General features: G+C 43.3%; 1 protein-coding gene and 1 long non-coding RNA gene across 2 annotated transcripts; one reads left to right on the forward strand and one right to left on the reverse strand.

Moving 5' to 3' along the window:
• Positions 1-54: 54 nt before the first annotated feature.
• On the forward strand, positions 55-8,355 carry LOC129151691 (uncharacterized). The gene is made up of 3 exons (XR_008558349.1): positions 55-94; positions 349-436; positions 7,903-8,355. It is a non-coding gene; the product is annotated as an uncharacterized LOC129151691 (long non-coding RNA).
• On the reverse strand, positions 2,510-8,932 carry CKS2 (CDC28 protein kinase regulatory subunit 2). Its single transcript, XM_008154628.3, has 3 exons — positions 8,738-8,932; positions 4,979-5,106; positions 2,510-2,837 (listed from the first exon to the last, which is right to left on the reverse strand). The coding sequence occupies exons 1-3, from the start codon at positions 8,794-8,796 to the stop codon at positions 2,785-2,787; spliced, it is 240 nt and encodes a 79-aa protein (XP_008152850.1). The 5' UTR covers positions 8,797-8,932; the 3' UTR covers positions 2,510-2,784.
• Positions 8,933-17,026: the final 8,094 nt, after the last annotated feature.

The following is a 17,026-nucleotide window of genomic DNA, read 5'->3' on the forward strand; positions in this document are numbered from 1 at the left end:
CAGGAAGTGCGTCACAGAAACGCGCCCGGCCAGCCCTGCTTCCGGCGGGAAGTGCACCCGGCGGCGGCCGGGGCGGCTCTGGCTCTAGGCGGAGGTGACTCACCGCGGGGACCGTTCTGCAAAGGCAGTGGGAAGCGCGGGGATGCGCTTGGGCAAGACCACCGAGGAGTCCACACGGGGCGGGGGCACCTGGAGCGGGGCGGGGATGTGCGAGGTGGGGGACTCGGGGGAGGTGTATACCCTACAGACCTGGAAAACCAAGACTTGGTGTCCTAATTCCCAGGAACGTAAAGCACTTGGGAAGTAACCACAGAATTTAAAAACTACGCCGTTCTTTCCAACAATTAGGTATTGGCTCTCATGAAAGGTGCTGGGAGGTAGAGATGGAGTAGTCATCTGGTTTTCGTGGGAGAACAATGCCGTCAACGGGAAGCAGGTAGAGTGAGAAATGGACGCTGGGCCTGGGGCACGCGGAGGTGGGGGAGGCTGCGGAGTGGGTCTGCAAAGGGGGTGAAGTGGACGGGGGCACCCGGAGGAAGCTGCAGGCATTAGATTTAGGGCTTGCTGACAGTGTAGGCTGTTTCACCCATAGTGGTTGATTAGGTTCAAAATCATAGGCCGGAGGTTAATTCTAGGAAACCTGTGCCTTGCACTGAGAAGGGTTGAGTGACTACCAAGTATTTCAAGCAGGAAAAATGCAGGTAGCTCCTTCTGTTTTCTTCTGCCCGGGCCCACAGGTTAATTAAACATGCCTGGACACACCCAAAACTCCAGCGTCTGGAGAGGCCTAGTGTTTGGCCATAGTAATCAATGGTGGAGGCTGGGGACGGGGGACTTCTCCGCTCCCTCTCGGTGTTCTCTCGTCTGCCCTAAACGCAATGCTTGCTTAGCAGTTCTAGCATCTTTCTGTTGGCTTGCTGTGGGGACCCTGTTTAGAGTACCCCTGATGATCAAGGCCATTCTGAGCCTGGGACTCAATCAGAATGTTCAAGGCTGAGATACCATACCCAGGTCCAAGGACTGTGCAGGTGCACAGCAAGTACAACTCAGGGCCACTGCACTTCTATAACCCAAATGATTGATGTCATTGTTGGCAACTGGCCTTCCTCTAAAGAGTCATTGACCAGCCAGTGTGCTGGAAACGTAGGCACAGGGGATGTAGCTACCAGAGAGAAAAGCTGCTGAGCCAGAGGCTGAAGAAGCTGCTAAGGCAGGGAGCTCAGAGATGGTGAGTCTAGAGACAGCATGTGGCTGCTCAGCTAATAGCTGTAGGTACAGAGGCTGTTAGAGGTGCTACTGCTTTGTGGGAAAGCTGTATTTATTAGCCGGTGTGCAGCTACCTGTACAGGACTTACTAGGAAGAACTGTTTTGTCTGATGGCTATATGGCCCCTAGCTCCTACAATACACTCACTCTTATACAACTTCTCATGGCTTCTAAGACCCAGCAGAGGGGCTTGGACCTGACACCTGTAACTAGTGAGAAGATAAAGGAGGAACTTGGACTAGAGTTCCTAACAGTTAGTGTAACGAATAGGGTTCAAGAAGAGACCTACTTGGGTGTATTTGGGAAGAATTTAGAATGGACCCAGAGACCGGGCTGTTTCTGACACTCGCTAACCCTGGACCTCTAGTGGATGGGTCCCTGCGGGCAGGAAGTTCTAGGCTGCTTCCGTCTTTACTGTGCTCATGTGTAAAGGCACCGCTTTCTAAAGAGAGAGAGGACCACCAAACTTTGGTCTTATATCTACCATGGCTCATTTAAAAGGATTCTTCAGCATACCAATGAAGAGAGACTGCATTAACTTTAAATTATTTCCCAAGCAGCTAAAAGGCAATTTACAGTCACAGAATACATATGTAATAGAGGTTGTATTTTTTTTTAAGGGTGCTTCTGAACTTTAAAAAATGCTGATATTTTATAGGAAAGAACCCCACCTGGCAAATGGAAAGGGAGAAACGGAGCTAAAGTGGTTTCTCCCAAGGCCACTAGATGTGGCAGTTCTTACGTAAGTGGAAGCAGCCCAGAGTATTAAGTTGGACTTCTTTCTGTTCAAGTGGAGATTCTAGACCAGTGATGGGCAACCTTCTGAGCTTGGTGTGTCGAACTTCGCCAAAAAACTGAGCATAACTCAGGTAGTGTGTCACTTAGAGGAAAAAACATTATTTCGCAAATGTTTCATCCTCGGCATGCGGCCGCCTCAGCATCCACGTGTCATCAGAAATGGCTACACGTGTCAGTGCTGACATGCATGTCATAGGTTCGCCATCACTGTTCTAGACAATTCTCTGTGAACTAAACTAATAGAGCTATAAAATCTACTTTAGGTCTAGTAAATTTATCCCTAGTTCTTGGTTTCTTCATTAGTAAATTACATGGTGGTACCCTCATCACCAAACTGTTTTAAACCCATTTAAAGTAAATTTATTTGCTCAGGACTAAAACTGTAAAACTGAAACCATCCAACCTCTACTCATGAATTAATCTTAAAGTTCACTAACTTCAGTGATAAATGCAACATACAAACTTTATTAAACAAAAGTAACAGGTAAAGTCAAACAGGCACTTATATTTAAGAAAAAAAGTAACTAGAAGAAATCTTAAACACCTTACAGTAACCTACTTGTAGTTGCATTTAACTGAGCTCTGTTGCTGTGAAGAATACAGCTCATGCACAGGTATGGATGAATGATTTGTACATTTTTCAAGTATTCACTGAATACTACTTATATACACATATACATTAAATTTGAAAAAGATTTAATTGACGATCCCCAGATATCTTCATTTTTGTTGATCTTTTGGAAGAGGTCGTCGAAAGAGAAGAATATGTGGTTCTGTGGAAAGAGAAATGTTTTATATCATTTTAATATAACATGGTTAATTTTCACTCAAAATTAAAAGAATTCTCAACTGAACCAAAATAAAGTAAAATAAATCTATGGTCAATGTTACTTATTGAGGTAGCTGAAATGAATTTTGCTTCAAAGTCACTCAACAGTAAACAGAAGAAAACCTGACAATGAGACTATTTCCCCAGTGTTGACTCACCTTGGAGAAAAGGGATGGAAAGTAGAGAAACTACTTTGAGAGAATGGTTTCTACCTTTGGAATCTCAATTACAGTGAAAAATAAAGAGAAAAGTTATCTGTGGGGCAAAGACACCTAACACCTCATTCAAAAACCACCAGCTTATAAATCTGCAGGTCCTAGATTGCTTTTGCATTACCTGGAGAAACATCTCTTGAACTCTAATATGATTACATGCCCTAATCCCAAGAAAGTTGTGTATCTTATTGTTATGTGTTTTAAGTTTGTGCCGCTGCTGCTGCTTTAATAAGAGTGGAAAACAATGCAGGTTGCCCAGGACCAAACCAGAGGGTCGGACCTGCATTACCACCATTTGTCCACCATCCAGAACTGAAATGTCATTGCTGACATGTGCACATAAGGAACTGTTTTACATTGAAATTGGGTCTCAAAAGAACTGTTGGCCCAGAAAGAAACTCACTATAGACTGATTCATTTGCCTTTCAGCATAACCATTATTGCTTGTCTCATTTTCAGTTCTTATAAGTGTATTTCTAGTAGCACAGGATCTCACTCATCTAGGGGAAATGATAAACAACATAGACTGAACAAGAACAGACCCAGAAACGAGGAGGCATGGATTAGACTGTCGGGCCTCAGAGGGAGGGTGGGGATATAGGGGAGAGATCAACCAAAGGACTTGTGTGCATGCATATGAGCCTAAAGGACAAAAGGGGGGTGGGGGCATGCGTGGGGAGGGGTGTGGGATGGGAATGGGGGGATGAGGACAAATATGTGACACCTTAATAAAGAAATTAAAAAGTGGAAAACACTTAGGTTTTAGTTGCAGTTCTGCAGCATGCCTTCATATTCTGTTCAAAGCATTATAAATCCCTGAAGTTAAGATTTATTGATAACCCATAGAATGTAACTCCACAAAGGTTTAGTTTAGTACAGTGGTTCCCAATGTTTTTTTGGCCATGCCCCACCTAAAAATGTCTAAAAACCTGATCTCCCCGCACCGCCCGTAACAAGCACTCATAAATTTGAGTTCACTGGCTGTTATCTCATTGAATCTTAAATATGGTTGATACCAAATATCCTTTGATAGAAGGCTAAAGGAAAAGGCAAATCACTTCAAATTACATAGATTTCTATACATAAAACTTAAGGGACACGTAAGTTATCTTAAAAATAAGTTCTTAGTTTTCAAAAAGGGGATACCATAATTCTAAATCTATTTATGGTATAATACTTTAAGGTATTATTAACAATGACACAAATCTATATATATAAAAAGCCAGTGACCGGAACGCCATAACAACCAGAAAGACTGGTTGCTATGAAGCCCACTGCAGTGATCGGCCAATGGGGGGGTGGGGCCGGCCAACCTCCCCCAGCCAGCCCCACCCCTGATCACCCCCCTACGTCAATAGGGGGTGGAGCCAGCCAGCCAACCACCTGTGGCTCCTTCCCCAGCTGCTGACCCCACCACATTTGGGGGCGGGGCCAGCCAGCCTACTGCCCACAGCCCCTCCCCCCAGCCTGCCTGGCCCTGATGGGCATGGGCTTGGGATCTGGGTCGGGTGGGGGTCAGGGTAGGCCAGCTTGGTCAACCTTGTGCTGTCTCCTCCTCCCTACAGGCCCAGCCCCATTCCAGCCAGGCCTGCGGGACCCCACCCATGCACAAATTCATGCACCGGCCTCTAGTTTAAAACAGAATAATAGCTTATATTTGGACTCAAGTTATGTTTTGCAGGAGAGAAAAATCCATTATTTTCATTTTGGTATTAAAATAAAATTGGAATCCTCTGTAGGGAGGAAAAGAAATCATTCAAAAATAACTTATCAGTTACTTTAGGATATCATTGAATACCAATATTACTAAAAAGTCAACAACCACAACTGCTACTATTCAGTTAATGCTTTCCCAAATAACAAAATTTACCTGGCTCATGAATCATGTAATGAACCCAGCCAAGACTCTGTTGGACACCAAGTCTCCTCCACTCCTCTTCTGACATCAGATGGGTTTTGGGTACTTGTTTGGAAAGTTCTCTGGGTAACATGACATGCCTGTTGAAAGACATAACCAATGTAACCAAGTATTAGTGTTCTGTTTGTAAATATGCCTTTTCTACAATTACAATCTCTTTACACATGCATCTTTAGAATACTTAAAATTTGAATTTTTTTGTCCTCAATGTTCTTGAAAGTATATTACGAGAATTGGTGTCAATCTTGAGGACTATAATCTCTACTACCTTTAATTCTGATATTAATGTCCTATGTTCAAAATTAGGAAGGTAAGAATATGCAGTCCAAACCCAGAAGGCATTTTAGGATTAATTTTTCCCCCCCAACAGAGAAGGTTTGCTAGTTGTCTCAATGTTCTTCAGGAATAGGACCCCCAAAACTAAGTTGGACACACATTCATGAAAAAATTTTTAAAAAACCATATATTCTTGCAGCTATCTCTGGTCATGTGACTAAGTCCTGGGCAATAGGATATAAGCAGAAAATAGACAATTTATGGAAAGTGTCCTCAAAAGGAAAGAACATGCCCAATTCTTTTTCTCTTTCCTGTGGATTGTGAAGCAGACTGACCTGATCAGGGAGGAGCTACAGAAGCCATCTAAGACCACAGAAACGAATGCAAATTGAAGATGGTCCCTGATTAGAGCTGTAGCCTTTTCAGATGGTCCCTGAACCTCATGTAGCCTTTTACATAAGGAGAAAAAAAATACCTCATTTGTTAACAGTTAATTTGGGTTTCAATTACTCAGCATTGTAGATTTGTAGTAGATACAAATCCTTGTATGCTCCAGAAAGTGCTTTATACTTTGTTCAGAATCAAAAGCAAAAAAAACACTTCAGTTTTCCATTAAGTTACCTACTTATTACCCAAAACTTGTTTTATTTTGTTTTTAGGAAGGCATGCAATATTCTTCTGTGTCAAAACATACCAATACATCTTTGCTAAATTCTTAAACACAAATCTTTACTCCCCCTTCTTAATTGTAATAAATCGATCTTTATAGGATTTCTATACCTATGAATCATTGCCAGGGTGTGAGAAAGGGACAGTCTGATTACTTTCTGGCACACAGGAAAAGTGAAGCCATCCATAAGACTAATCTGCCATCAACCTAGTCTGTGGCTGGTTTGTTAAGTACCCATTTCATATTATTTACAGAACAGAAGTGAGCCTAATACAGTTGTATTATGTTGTTAGACTGTCACGAGGTCAAGTCAAATTATGCTTACTATCATAGTTGGTTAAAATTTCACCAATTCCTGTGAATTACATGGTGATTAATACCAGCTACCTCCATTCATTCTTAAAATGCTGCTTTAACATCTACTTTTAAGTTTTTGCAAATAATCTGTTATCTTATTTCTATCACATTGTTGAGTAGTCTCAAAGAAAATTTTGCACTAACTAGATTTGTACACTTTTTATGTATACCTACATAAATGTACCAACGTATTATTTAGAAAAAAGTGACAACCCCTGCCTTCTCCAGAAACCATGGAAACAGGCTCACCATCAAGATGTTTGATTATAAATTAACAATTTATAATCAGTAGTTTCAAATTTACAAGAAAATTCTACCTGTAGTTCACTTCATGGAGATAGTTTTCTAACTATGTGTAAGGAAAATTACTTCCAAAACTCAATGTTTACTTCAGTATTATGGGCTTTTCATGGAGGGAAGTAAAGACAAATATAAACAACAAAGGTGCTACAAAATGCAATTCGAGAGTCGTTGTGGATAGGATTTTTAAAATACGAATACATAGCGTTTATAAATTTAAATCCATACAATCTTGTAATACTTGTTCCAAATGTCACTTAACAGAACTAAGCCTTGAAGTTCATTTACAAAAGAAGCTAAGCTAAAGTAAAAGGAATAGGAAATTGCCCTAGCCGGTTTGGCTCAGTGAATGGAATGTTGACCCACAGACTAAAGGGTCCCGGGTTCAATTCCAGTCAAGGGAACAAACCTGGGTTGCAGACTCTAACCATGGCCCTGGTTGGGGCACGTGCAGGAGGCAACCAATTGATGTGTCTCTCTCACATCGATTTCTGTCTCTACCCCTACCTTCCACTCTCCAAAAATCAAAGGAAAAATATCCTTGGGTGAGGATTAACAAATTTTGTTAAGTTAAATTGAAAAAAAGGAATAGGAAATTAAGTTTGCATTTACAAAAGAAAAAAAATCAAAGATGTAGATAATTGCATACTGGCAAAAATAAACACATTGAAATCCACATTGCAGGCTGCACCACCATATACAAACTTCCCTAGAATCACACCTCTGATTTTATTACTAATTATCGATTTGCCTTTAGAAGTATCTCTGAAGATTAACACGGTTCTGTTCCTATAAAGGCAAGTGACTTGGTCAAGAAAGATCATCATCTTTAATTAATAATGTTTTAGAATATATCACTTCAAATATGACAGTATTTTCTTCTATACATTAATACACACGAGCCACTAAATAAATTCGGCTTATTTAGTGCTCATCAATGATTGTTGGTTTATTGAAACTAAAAAATACACTACTGCCAGTAGACCCTAAAAAATGTCAATTTACTTGGAGCCATATGTTTCAGAATTAATATTTTTTCCAGATTTAGATGGGTAATACGGTTTACATTCTGCCCATTATTGTCTATCGCCGCTGGGCTCTGTCGTAACTGAACATTATGCCATCATATTACAGGAAACTGTGTAGTATGTAGTTACTATGTAAAAATAAGATAACCCACTTCAAATTGATATCTAGAAAAGCAACTTTTTCTGGTTGGATATGAAACAATGCAGGATTACTAAGCTCTAAAACTCTCCGTTTTTCTTCTAAGAATATAGATTTCCAAGGAGAGAGGGATGCGCCAAACACACTGTCCTTCCTTCCTAAACAGCCTGCTTAGGGAGGGCAGCAGGCAAGGTCACCGCTTGGCCGCGGGCCGCGGCTTCCAGGCCCCTCCGGGAGGACGGGGCGCCGAGGCCTCGGAAGCCACGCCCCAGGGAAGACCCCGCAGACGAGCCAATAGAAGACGCGTTCCTTCCCTCCCACATGGCCAGCTGCTAATTTCGCAGATTAACTGGGGCTGCCCAGACTCAGCACCCAAACTCCTCCAAGCCAGGCTTGGCCGGAACACACCGGCAGGAAAAGGGCGCCCAGCGTCCACTCGAGCTCTGTTTAGTCTGAAAGGGAAACCCCCTGAATAATTCCCTCGGTCGTCATGGTTAACGCTCAAAACGCTACGTAGGTCACCCAATAAACACTTTCAAATCCCAACCAACATGCCAAGTTTTCGGGGGCTCCCCCCAAGGTCATTTTTAGTATCATTAACTTCAAAAGCAAAAAAAAAAAGTAGTTTCTCTATGTTAAACCAAAATTACCCTCCCACCCTCCCCCCCAGAGCCCAGAGGGCCGACGCGGCCGTGACCGAGGACGGGTCTGCCCTTTAAGGCGGCGGCTTCGCACCAGAAGCCGCCCCATCCCCGCCCCTGCCTCAACCGTTTCACCCGCGGAACAAAGAGCGGCGGCCGGCCCGGCCTGCGCAGGCGAGGAGAGGGGCGCTCGGCGCGACCAGGCCCCCGCTCCAACTCCCGGCGGACCCAGACCCGACTTCCGGCCTCCCCGGGGCCGGCTGCCGCCCCAGCTGAGGGAGCCCGCGGGCCGGCGCTCACCGGTACTCGTAGTGCTCGTCGAAGTACTTGTCTGAGTAGTAGATCTGCTTGTGGGCCATCCTGCCAGCTGAGGAGCGGCGCGGAGGGCGGCCACGGGGCGGGAGGAGCGGGCGCAGCGAACCAACCGTCCGCGTCCGGCCGAGGAAACGACTCGACTGCAACCAACCGACGACAAGCCGAACGATCTCGGTTTGAATCCGACAGCCCGCCGCTGATTGGAGGGAGACGCCGACCAATCACCTTTTGCGCAAAATGCGGGAAGGCGGAGCCGACTGCCAACCTATCGGCACCGCCACTCCGCGACGTTGACTCCCAGGATCAGCCACTCAGAAGCCTGTTGCGAGGTTACCCCAGGGAAGAAGTAGATGATTGGCATGGTCCGGAGGCGGGGCGCTCCCTTACGTAAGCGGCGTGAATGGAAGGGCGGAGACGGGGACGTTGAGGGCCGCAGAGCGCGTGCGTGGGGGTTTAGAACTTTCCAGGTCCGCAGTGCCGTTAGGCCGGCGAACCTGCGGAACTGGTGAGATGTCGCGAGGTTTGGCGAGACCGGGGCGGGGCTTCCCGTCAAGCGGTCGCTTGTGGACTGGTGCAATATCCGGATACCTGGCGTGGGTGGCGTGTCCCAGATCTGTGGGAGGTGGGCGAGCAGAATGGCCACGCTAGACCGAGGGAAGTCCAGGTTTGGGGAGAGAGGGGACGAAGTGGGCTTGGCAGTAGGGGCGCGGGGAAGCCGAGGTTGTGCCGCGTGGAACGTCCCCGCAGCCGGCACGGTGGGACGTGGACGTGGAGGCGGGCCTAGCCCCAGAGGCCGGAGGTTGGGAAGACGTGTGTTCCCACGCCGTGCGCACACTCGGGTAGCAGCCCTGTAGGTGGCATGTGTGTGGGTGCTTTTCTGGTGTAGCTTCCTAAAATAAGAACGCTTACTACTGTGGACAAAAAGGGCCACGTGCTGACCTGACCGGCTCAGGGCCGGCCTGCATGGCAGCCTTGCAGACTCAAAGACCTCAAGTAACCACAAAGGATGGTCTGAAGTTAAAACTTCAACTAAAAGCAGTTAATAGGGATAGTCATGTCCTAGGCCGGTGTCTTCCCTGACAAAGGTCCATATTGAGCCAATTGTCTTTGCGTCTAAGATAGCACACCTGTGAAAGGTCAGGGTAACTTGTAAATCCCCTTTTTCCAGACCCCTCAGGGCAAAACCAAATGTGCCTGGGGACCTGGGACTGAGCATAAATTCCTTCACGGTTATTGTTACCAAGTTAAATGTTGACTGTTCACTATCCTGCACCCACCTGGGTAAAAAGCATGTGTCTATCATGTTACTAAACCCAGTCCCAGAGGAGTCTCCCCCTTTGCTTTCTCCCACCTCCCTAATCTGTCGCCAGTGGATTTCATGTAACCCACCTACGTCTCCTTTTATTGTAACGTGTAAAACAAGGTGAAAACTGCCATTCTCTGGAGCATTAGCCCAGTCCTTGAGAGTCTGCTTCCTGGCAATTGTCAACAGTTTGGCTCAAATAAACGCACAAAAAGTCTTTAACACTACTGTACAATGGGATTAAAAGTGGGTTTTTTAAACTTCTTGGCTCTCGCTCAGTATTGAACCCTAAATAAAATTGCTGGAAGAAAAAAATAAGCCAAGATGTATAGTGGTTCTTCTTAGGTAACAAAAGTGAACATTTTAGTATTTTTCTCGTTTCCCAAAATGAGCATGTGTTACTGTTGTAGTAACGAGTTTGATTCAGCTTTAGTTGCACAGGTGAGGGCATAGACGGGCCCTGCAACCCCCCAACACAGGTGGGCCTTACCTTCAGCCTTCTAGCAGAGCTTCCGCATATCCTGTGCTCAGGAGGTCCCTGCTTTCCCGTTCCTCTCCCTCCTTATCGGGTTTCCAACCCCTTCCCTGACTTTGTTGCAGGCTTGCTGGGCTTTTGTCTGGCCCCCCACGTTGGCTGTTGCCTACTTGCCATAAACTGGTGAAGAGGGCATGTCTCTTGTTCACCACCCTGTATCCAGAACAGCAGAGTCCCTTGCACATGATGAGTACTAAATTTTAAGTAATAGTAATGTATGCCTAAATAATTGGGCGTGATTATGTACTGTAATGGTAAAGATGTGAATAAACTATTAAGGGAGGTGATTAAGGAAATCACTAACTTTCTGGCAGAATCTGGGAAAGAAAAGCTTCCTAGGAGGTGTATTTTTACAGAGATGTATTGTGGAATATTTCAAACAGAAAAGTGAAATAGTATAATCAAATCCTGTGTACCAATTACTCAGTTCAGCAATAAATGTTTTGCCCATCTTGTTTCATCTCTTTCCCTCTTTTTTGATAGAATATCTTTAAAAGATCCCAACTATAATGCCCATTTACTCTGAGGTGGTACTTTGTGTCTGTCTCTGTCCTTACAGTGTACATCTCAGTTTTTAAAAAATGTTTAGCACCATGTCATTACACTTACAATTCCTCATTATTCTCTGACACCTCTTTTAGATTGATTCCCTGATCGCATGCCTTTTTATGGAGGATTGGTATAGATCTACATCTAAACTTGGGCCAATATATTGAATTTGATTTTTTGTCTCTTTTAGTCCAAACATTCCCCCCTGACACCACTTTTTCAAATACGGATTTATCAGAGAAACCAAGTCATTTTTGCCTGTGGGACGTTCCACAAGCTGTATTTGAGTAATTGTTTTCTTGAGAGGTAATTTACTTTGTTTTTCCTATAATGTGGTATTTAGATCTAGGTTAATAAAACAAGAATTTGTCCAAATCCATTTAGCAAGTAAGTGACAGACTCAGATTTGAGCCCAAACAATCCCTACTCCAGCGTCAGGCCTCTTAACCTATTGTATCCTGTCTCTTGTCTTCAATAGAGAGATTGGTACTGTGAAGGCATGAGGAAACATGCTATTTACAGAGAATGCTGAATGGATTTGGTTTAGAGTGTAGCCATGGAAAGAAAAGGGGGAAGCGAATCTAGGAGGATACATGTGGCCTGAAGAATGGCCCCCTAAAATGTGCATGTTCTAATCCCTGGAATCTACAAATATATCACCTTAAATGGCCAAAGGGATTTTGCAGATGTGGTTAAATTAAGGATTTTGAGACAGGGAGATTATCCTGGATTATAGAAATGGACCCAGTTGGTATCACAAGGCTCACAGAGTGACCAGTGACCAAGGAACATAGGCGGCCTCTAGAAGCTGGAAAAGGCAAGCAATGGATTATCCTCTAGACTAGAGTTTACCACTGCTGACACCTTGATTTTAGCCTAGTAAAACCTATTTTGGACTTCTGACATCTGGAACTGTTGAAGGATTTGTGCTGCTTTAAGCCAATAAGTTTGTGGTAATTTGTTAAAACAGCCGTAGGAAACGAATATAGTGGATTGGACTAGACTGGAAAAGGATTGTTGGACTCCTTGCTAAGACGGTTGGTCATTTTGATTACTGTAGGGCTAGCTAATGTTCTCAGCAAGGAAGTGGCATAATCAGATTAGATGTGACAAAGGTCAAGAGAGGAATGTGGAGGATGGGAGTAGAAGGAATTGCCTTTACAAGGAACCCCTATTAGAAAGTTATTGCAAAAAATAAAAGTTATTGCAGGTTGCTCAGTTGAGTGTCAGTGTTGCTCAGTTGAGTGTCATCTTGTGCACCCAAGGGTCAAAGGTTGTGGGGTCGATCCCTGGTAGGGATGGGTATGGGAGGCAACCAATCGATGTTTCTTTTCTCTCTCTTTTTTTTTCATATATATTTTATTGATTTTCCACAGAGAGGAAGGGAGAGAGATAGAGAGTTAGAAACATTGATGAGAGAGAAACATCAATCAGCTGCCTTCTGCACACCCCCCACTGGGGATGCGCCCACAACCAAGGTACATGCCCCCGACCGGAATCGAACCTGGGACCCCTCAGTCCGCAGGCCGACACTCTATCCACTGAGCCAAACCGGTTTTGGCTCTTTTCCTCTCCCTCTCTCCCTCTCTCTAAAATCAATAAGATCATTTTTTAAAGAAAGTTATTTCAGTTGATAGGATGAGTATGAGTAGGAAGGGACAGATCTGAAATTTTGAAGCTAGAACCAAGAGAAATGGGATTTCTGCTGCTTTTTTTTTTTTTTTGAAGTGGGCCTTTCAAATGGGCCCTATTTTTACTTTGAAATGGGAGTTTAAGTTTTGATTGATGTTTACATGATTAAAAGGCAATTGGAAGGCTAAAACACGCTCCAGTTATTACAAATCTCCAACATACACCTGGAACTTCTCTACCCCACTAACACACTATTTGTGCAGTGACAAAGGTCAGTGGTGCCAGGGCAGAGGGTCTTTAGTCAATACCACTGGTTCTGATGTCAGCCATAACATCGTTAGTCTGGTTTTGCTGCTTCTCTGGGCTTGAGTTGAAACCAACTGAGGCCTAGGTGTTATCCATAAGGATTAATGCATAAGGAAGTGGTCCTGCAAGGGCCTGCATGGGAGTCCCATCAGGCCACTATTTGGGCCCCTTGTTCCTCCTGTAAGTTGGTCTACCACGTGATTAGGACATGCCAGGGAGGGAAAGGTCAGGGGCCGGTGGAACCCAATGACTAGCTAGGAGGAAAGGTTCCCCGCAGGGCAGGTCCTGGTTTTCCCAGGTTTGCCTGTTGCCAGGCACCATGGGCTTTCTGCCCTGGTGGTCTTGTGTACCTGGCCCATCCTCCTTGCTGTGCTCGTGTCTTCTAACTGCCCACCACAAATTTACTGGATCAGATTTTAACTATTCTTTTTTTTAAAATATATTTTATTGATTTTTTTACAGAGAGGAAGGGAGAGGGATAGAGAGTTAGAAACATCGATCAAGCTGCCTCCTGCACACCCCCCACTGGGGATGTGCCTGCAACCAAGGTACATGCCCTTGACCGGAATCGAACCTGGGACCCCTCAGTCCGCAGGCCGACGCTCTATCCACTGAGCCAAACCGGTTTTGGCTATTCTTACTGAAATGTCTTCTGTTACTTTTTCATAAGTGAAAAATTGGGTTCGACTAACAACTTTAATTATTTATATGACTGTGGAATGGTTCTTATAAAATTACCAAGAGATGGGAATGGAAGAAGAGAAGCCGTGAAAGAAAATCACTTATAAGAGCACTGTTTCTCAAGTTAGGTTCCAAAGACCCAAAGGGCCCTCAAATTCTCTGCCAGACTTAAGAGAGAGAGAGAAACATACATGTGAGAGAAATATTAATTGGTTGCCTTCTGCACTTGTCCCAACTAAGGATCGAACCTGCAACCCAGGTATGTGCCCTGACCGGGGATGGAACCTGCCAACTTTTGTTGTATGGGACACTGTGCCAACCAACTGAACCACACTGGCCAGGGCCATCTGTATGACTTTTAAAAAATTGACTGATTTTATAGAGAGGAAGAAAGAGAAACATCTATGTGAGAGAGAAACGTCAATCAGTTGCCTCCCTACTGGGCATTGAACCCAAAACCTGGGTATGTTCCCTGACTGGTAATTGAACCCGCCACCTTTTGGTGTATAGGATGATGCTCCAATGAACTGAGGCACAACAGCCAAGGCTATATAACTTAATTGCAGAGCCCAAACTTGTTTTTTCTTCCTATTAGTCCTTATTTAATTGTTAATAATTGTTATGGGTCCATGAAAATGAACAAAGACTTGTGGATGAAAAGGGGCCACATACTAAACCTGACAAGCTCAGGGTAGGCCTGCATGGTAGCCTTACAAACTCAGAGACCTGAAGTGACCCCATAGGATGGTCTGAAATTAAAATGTCCTAACAAAAGCAAGTCATAGCAGGAGTCCTGTCCTAGGATGCTATCTTCCCTGACAGGTCAGTCTTTACCTTAACTGAGCCTGTCTGTTGTCTTTTTTAAAATGATTTTTTAATTAAATCTTTATTGTTGAATGTATGTATGTCCCCCTTTTTCCCTCATTGACACCTTCTAGCCTGCTCCCCCCCCCCCCCCCCGACCTACACCACCCTGTTGTCTGTGCCCATGGGTTATGCATATATGCTGCCTACAAGTGCATACAAGTTCTTTGGTTGATCTCTTCCCACCCTCCCTCGTGTTCCCTCTGAGTTTCTTGAGTCTGTTCTATGCTTGCATTTCATTGTTTTAATTTGCATCTCTCCGATGATAAGTGACTTTGAAGATTTTTTCATGTCTCTTGGCCATCTGTATGTCCACTTTGTAGAAGTGTCTATTTAGATCCTTTGCCCATTTTTAAATTGGATCTTTGTCTTCCTTTTGTTAAGTTGTATGAGTTCCTTATATATTTTGGATTTTAACCCTTCATCAGATGTATCATTGCCAAATACGTTCTCCCATACAGTGGGCTCCATTTTCATTTTGTTGATTATTTCTTTTGCTGTGCAGAAGCTTTTTATTTTTATATAGTCCCATTTGTTTATTTTCTCCTTAATTTTCTTTGCCCTAGGATACGTATCTGTAAACATATTGCTACAAGAGATATCTGAGATTTTGCTATCTATTGTTTCTTCTAGGATTTTTATTGTTTCACAATTTACATTTAAGTTTTTTTTATCCATTTTGAGTTTATTCTTTTTTTAAATATATTTTATTGATTTTTTTACAGAGAGGAAGGGAGAGGGATAGAGAGTTAGAAACATTGATGAGAGAGAAACATTGATCAGCTGTCTCCTGCACACTCCCTACTGGGTATGTGTCCACAAGCAAGGTACATGCCCTTGATCGGAATCAAACCTGGAACCCTTGAGTCTGCAGGCCAACGCTCTATCCACTGAGCCAAACCGGTTAGGGCTTAAGTTTATTCTTGTGTATGGTGTAAGTTGGTTTCATTTTTTTTTTTTTGCATGTATCTGTCCAGTTTTCCCAACACCAATTATTTAAGAGACTGCCTTGAGTTCATCGTATGCACTTGCCTCCTTTGTCAAATATTAATTGAGTGTAATGCCTTAGGTCAATTTCTGGGGTCTCTGTTTTGCTCCATTGATCTATATGCCTATTCTTGTGCCACCCAGGCTGTTTTGATTACAGTGGCTTTGTAGTATAACTTGATACCTGGTATTGTGATCCCTCCAGCTTTGTTCTTTCTCAGATTGTTGTGGCTATTTGGGGTCTTTTATGGTTCCATATAAATTTTTGGAGTATTTGTTCTAGATCTGTGAAATATGCTGTTGGTATTTTAATAGGGATTGCATTGAATCTGTAGGTTGCTTTGGTTAATATGGACATTTTAATGATGTTAAGTCTACCAATCCATGATCACGGTATATTCTTCTACCAGTTTATATCTTCCTCTCTTTTTTCAACATCCTGTAGTTTTCCGAGTACAAGTCTTTTACCTCCTTGGTTAAGTTTATTCCTAGGTATCTTAATTTTTTTGTTGCAGTGGTAAATGGGATTATTTGTTTAGTTTTGCTTTCTGATAATTCATTATTGGTATATAAAAAAGCCATTGATTTCTGGGTGTTAATTTTGTGTCCTGCTACTTTGCTGAATTCATTTATTAAATCTAGTAGTTTTTTGGTGGAGTCTTTAAGTTTTTTCTATGTACAATATCATGTCATCTGCGAATAATGAAAGTTTTATTTCCTCCTTTCCAATTTGGATGCCTTTTATGTTTTCTTGTCTAAGACTTCCAGTGCTATCTATAATAATAAAAGCATAATATGCTAATTAGACCAGATGTCCTTCCAGACGATCTTCCGGACGAAGCCGGGGCTGCGAGGGAAGCCCGGATCCCAGGTGCCTGCCAGCGGCCGGAGGGATGCCTGGGTCCCGGGTGCCAGAGGGAAGCCTGTGCCGGCAGCCAGGGGAAGGAAGGCCTATTGCACGAACTTCGTGCATCGGGCATCTAGTGTTGAGTAAGAGTGGTGACTGTCTGTCTTGTTCCTATTCTTAGGGGAAATTATTTTAGTTTTTTCCCATTGAGTATGATGTTAGCTGTAGGTTTGTCATATATTCCCATTATTATGTTGAGATATGGTCCCTCTATTCCCACTTTGGTGAGAGTTTTTATCAAAAATGGATGTTGAGTTTTGTTGAATGCTTTTTCTGTGTCCACTTAATATGATTATGTGATTTTGTCTTTCAATTTGTGATATATCATGTTTATTGATTTATGAATATTGTGCTAGCCTTGCATCCCCAAAATAAATCCCACTTGGTCATGATGTATGATCTTTTAAATATATTGCTGGATCCAATTTGCTAATATTTTGTTGAGGATTTTAACATCTATGTTCATCAGGAATATTGGCCTGTAATTCTCTTTCTTTATAGTGTCTTTAT

Source organism: Eptesicus fuscus, chromosome 15 (assembly GCF_027574615.1).
Source record: "Eptesicus fuscus isolate TK198812 chromosome 15, DD_ASM_mEF_20220401, whole genome shotgun sequence".
NCBI lineage: Eukaryota > Metazoa > Chordata > Mammalia > Chiroptera > Vespertilionidae > Eptesicus > Eptesicus fuscus.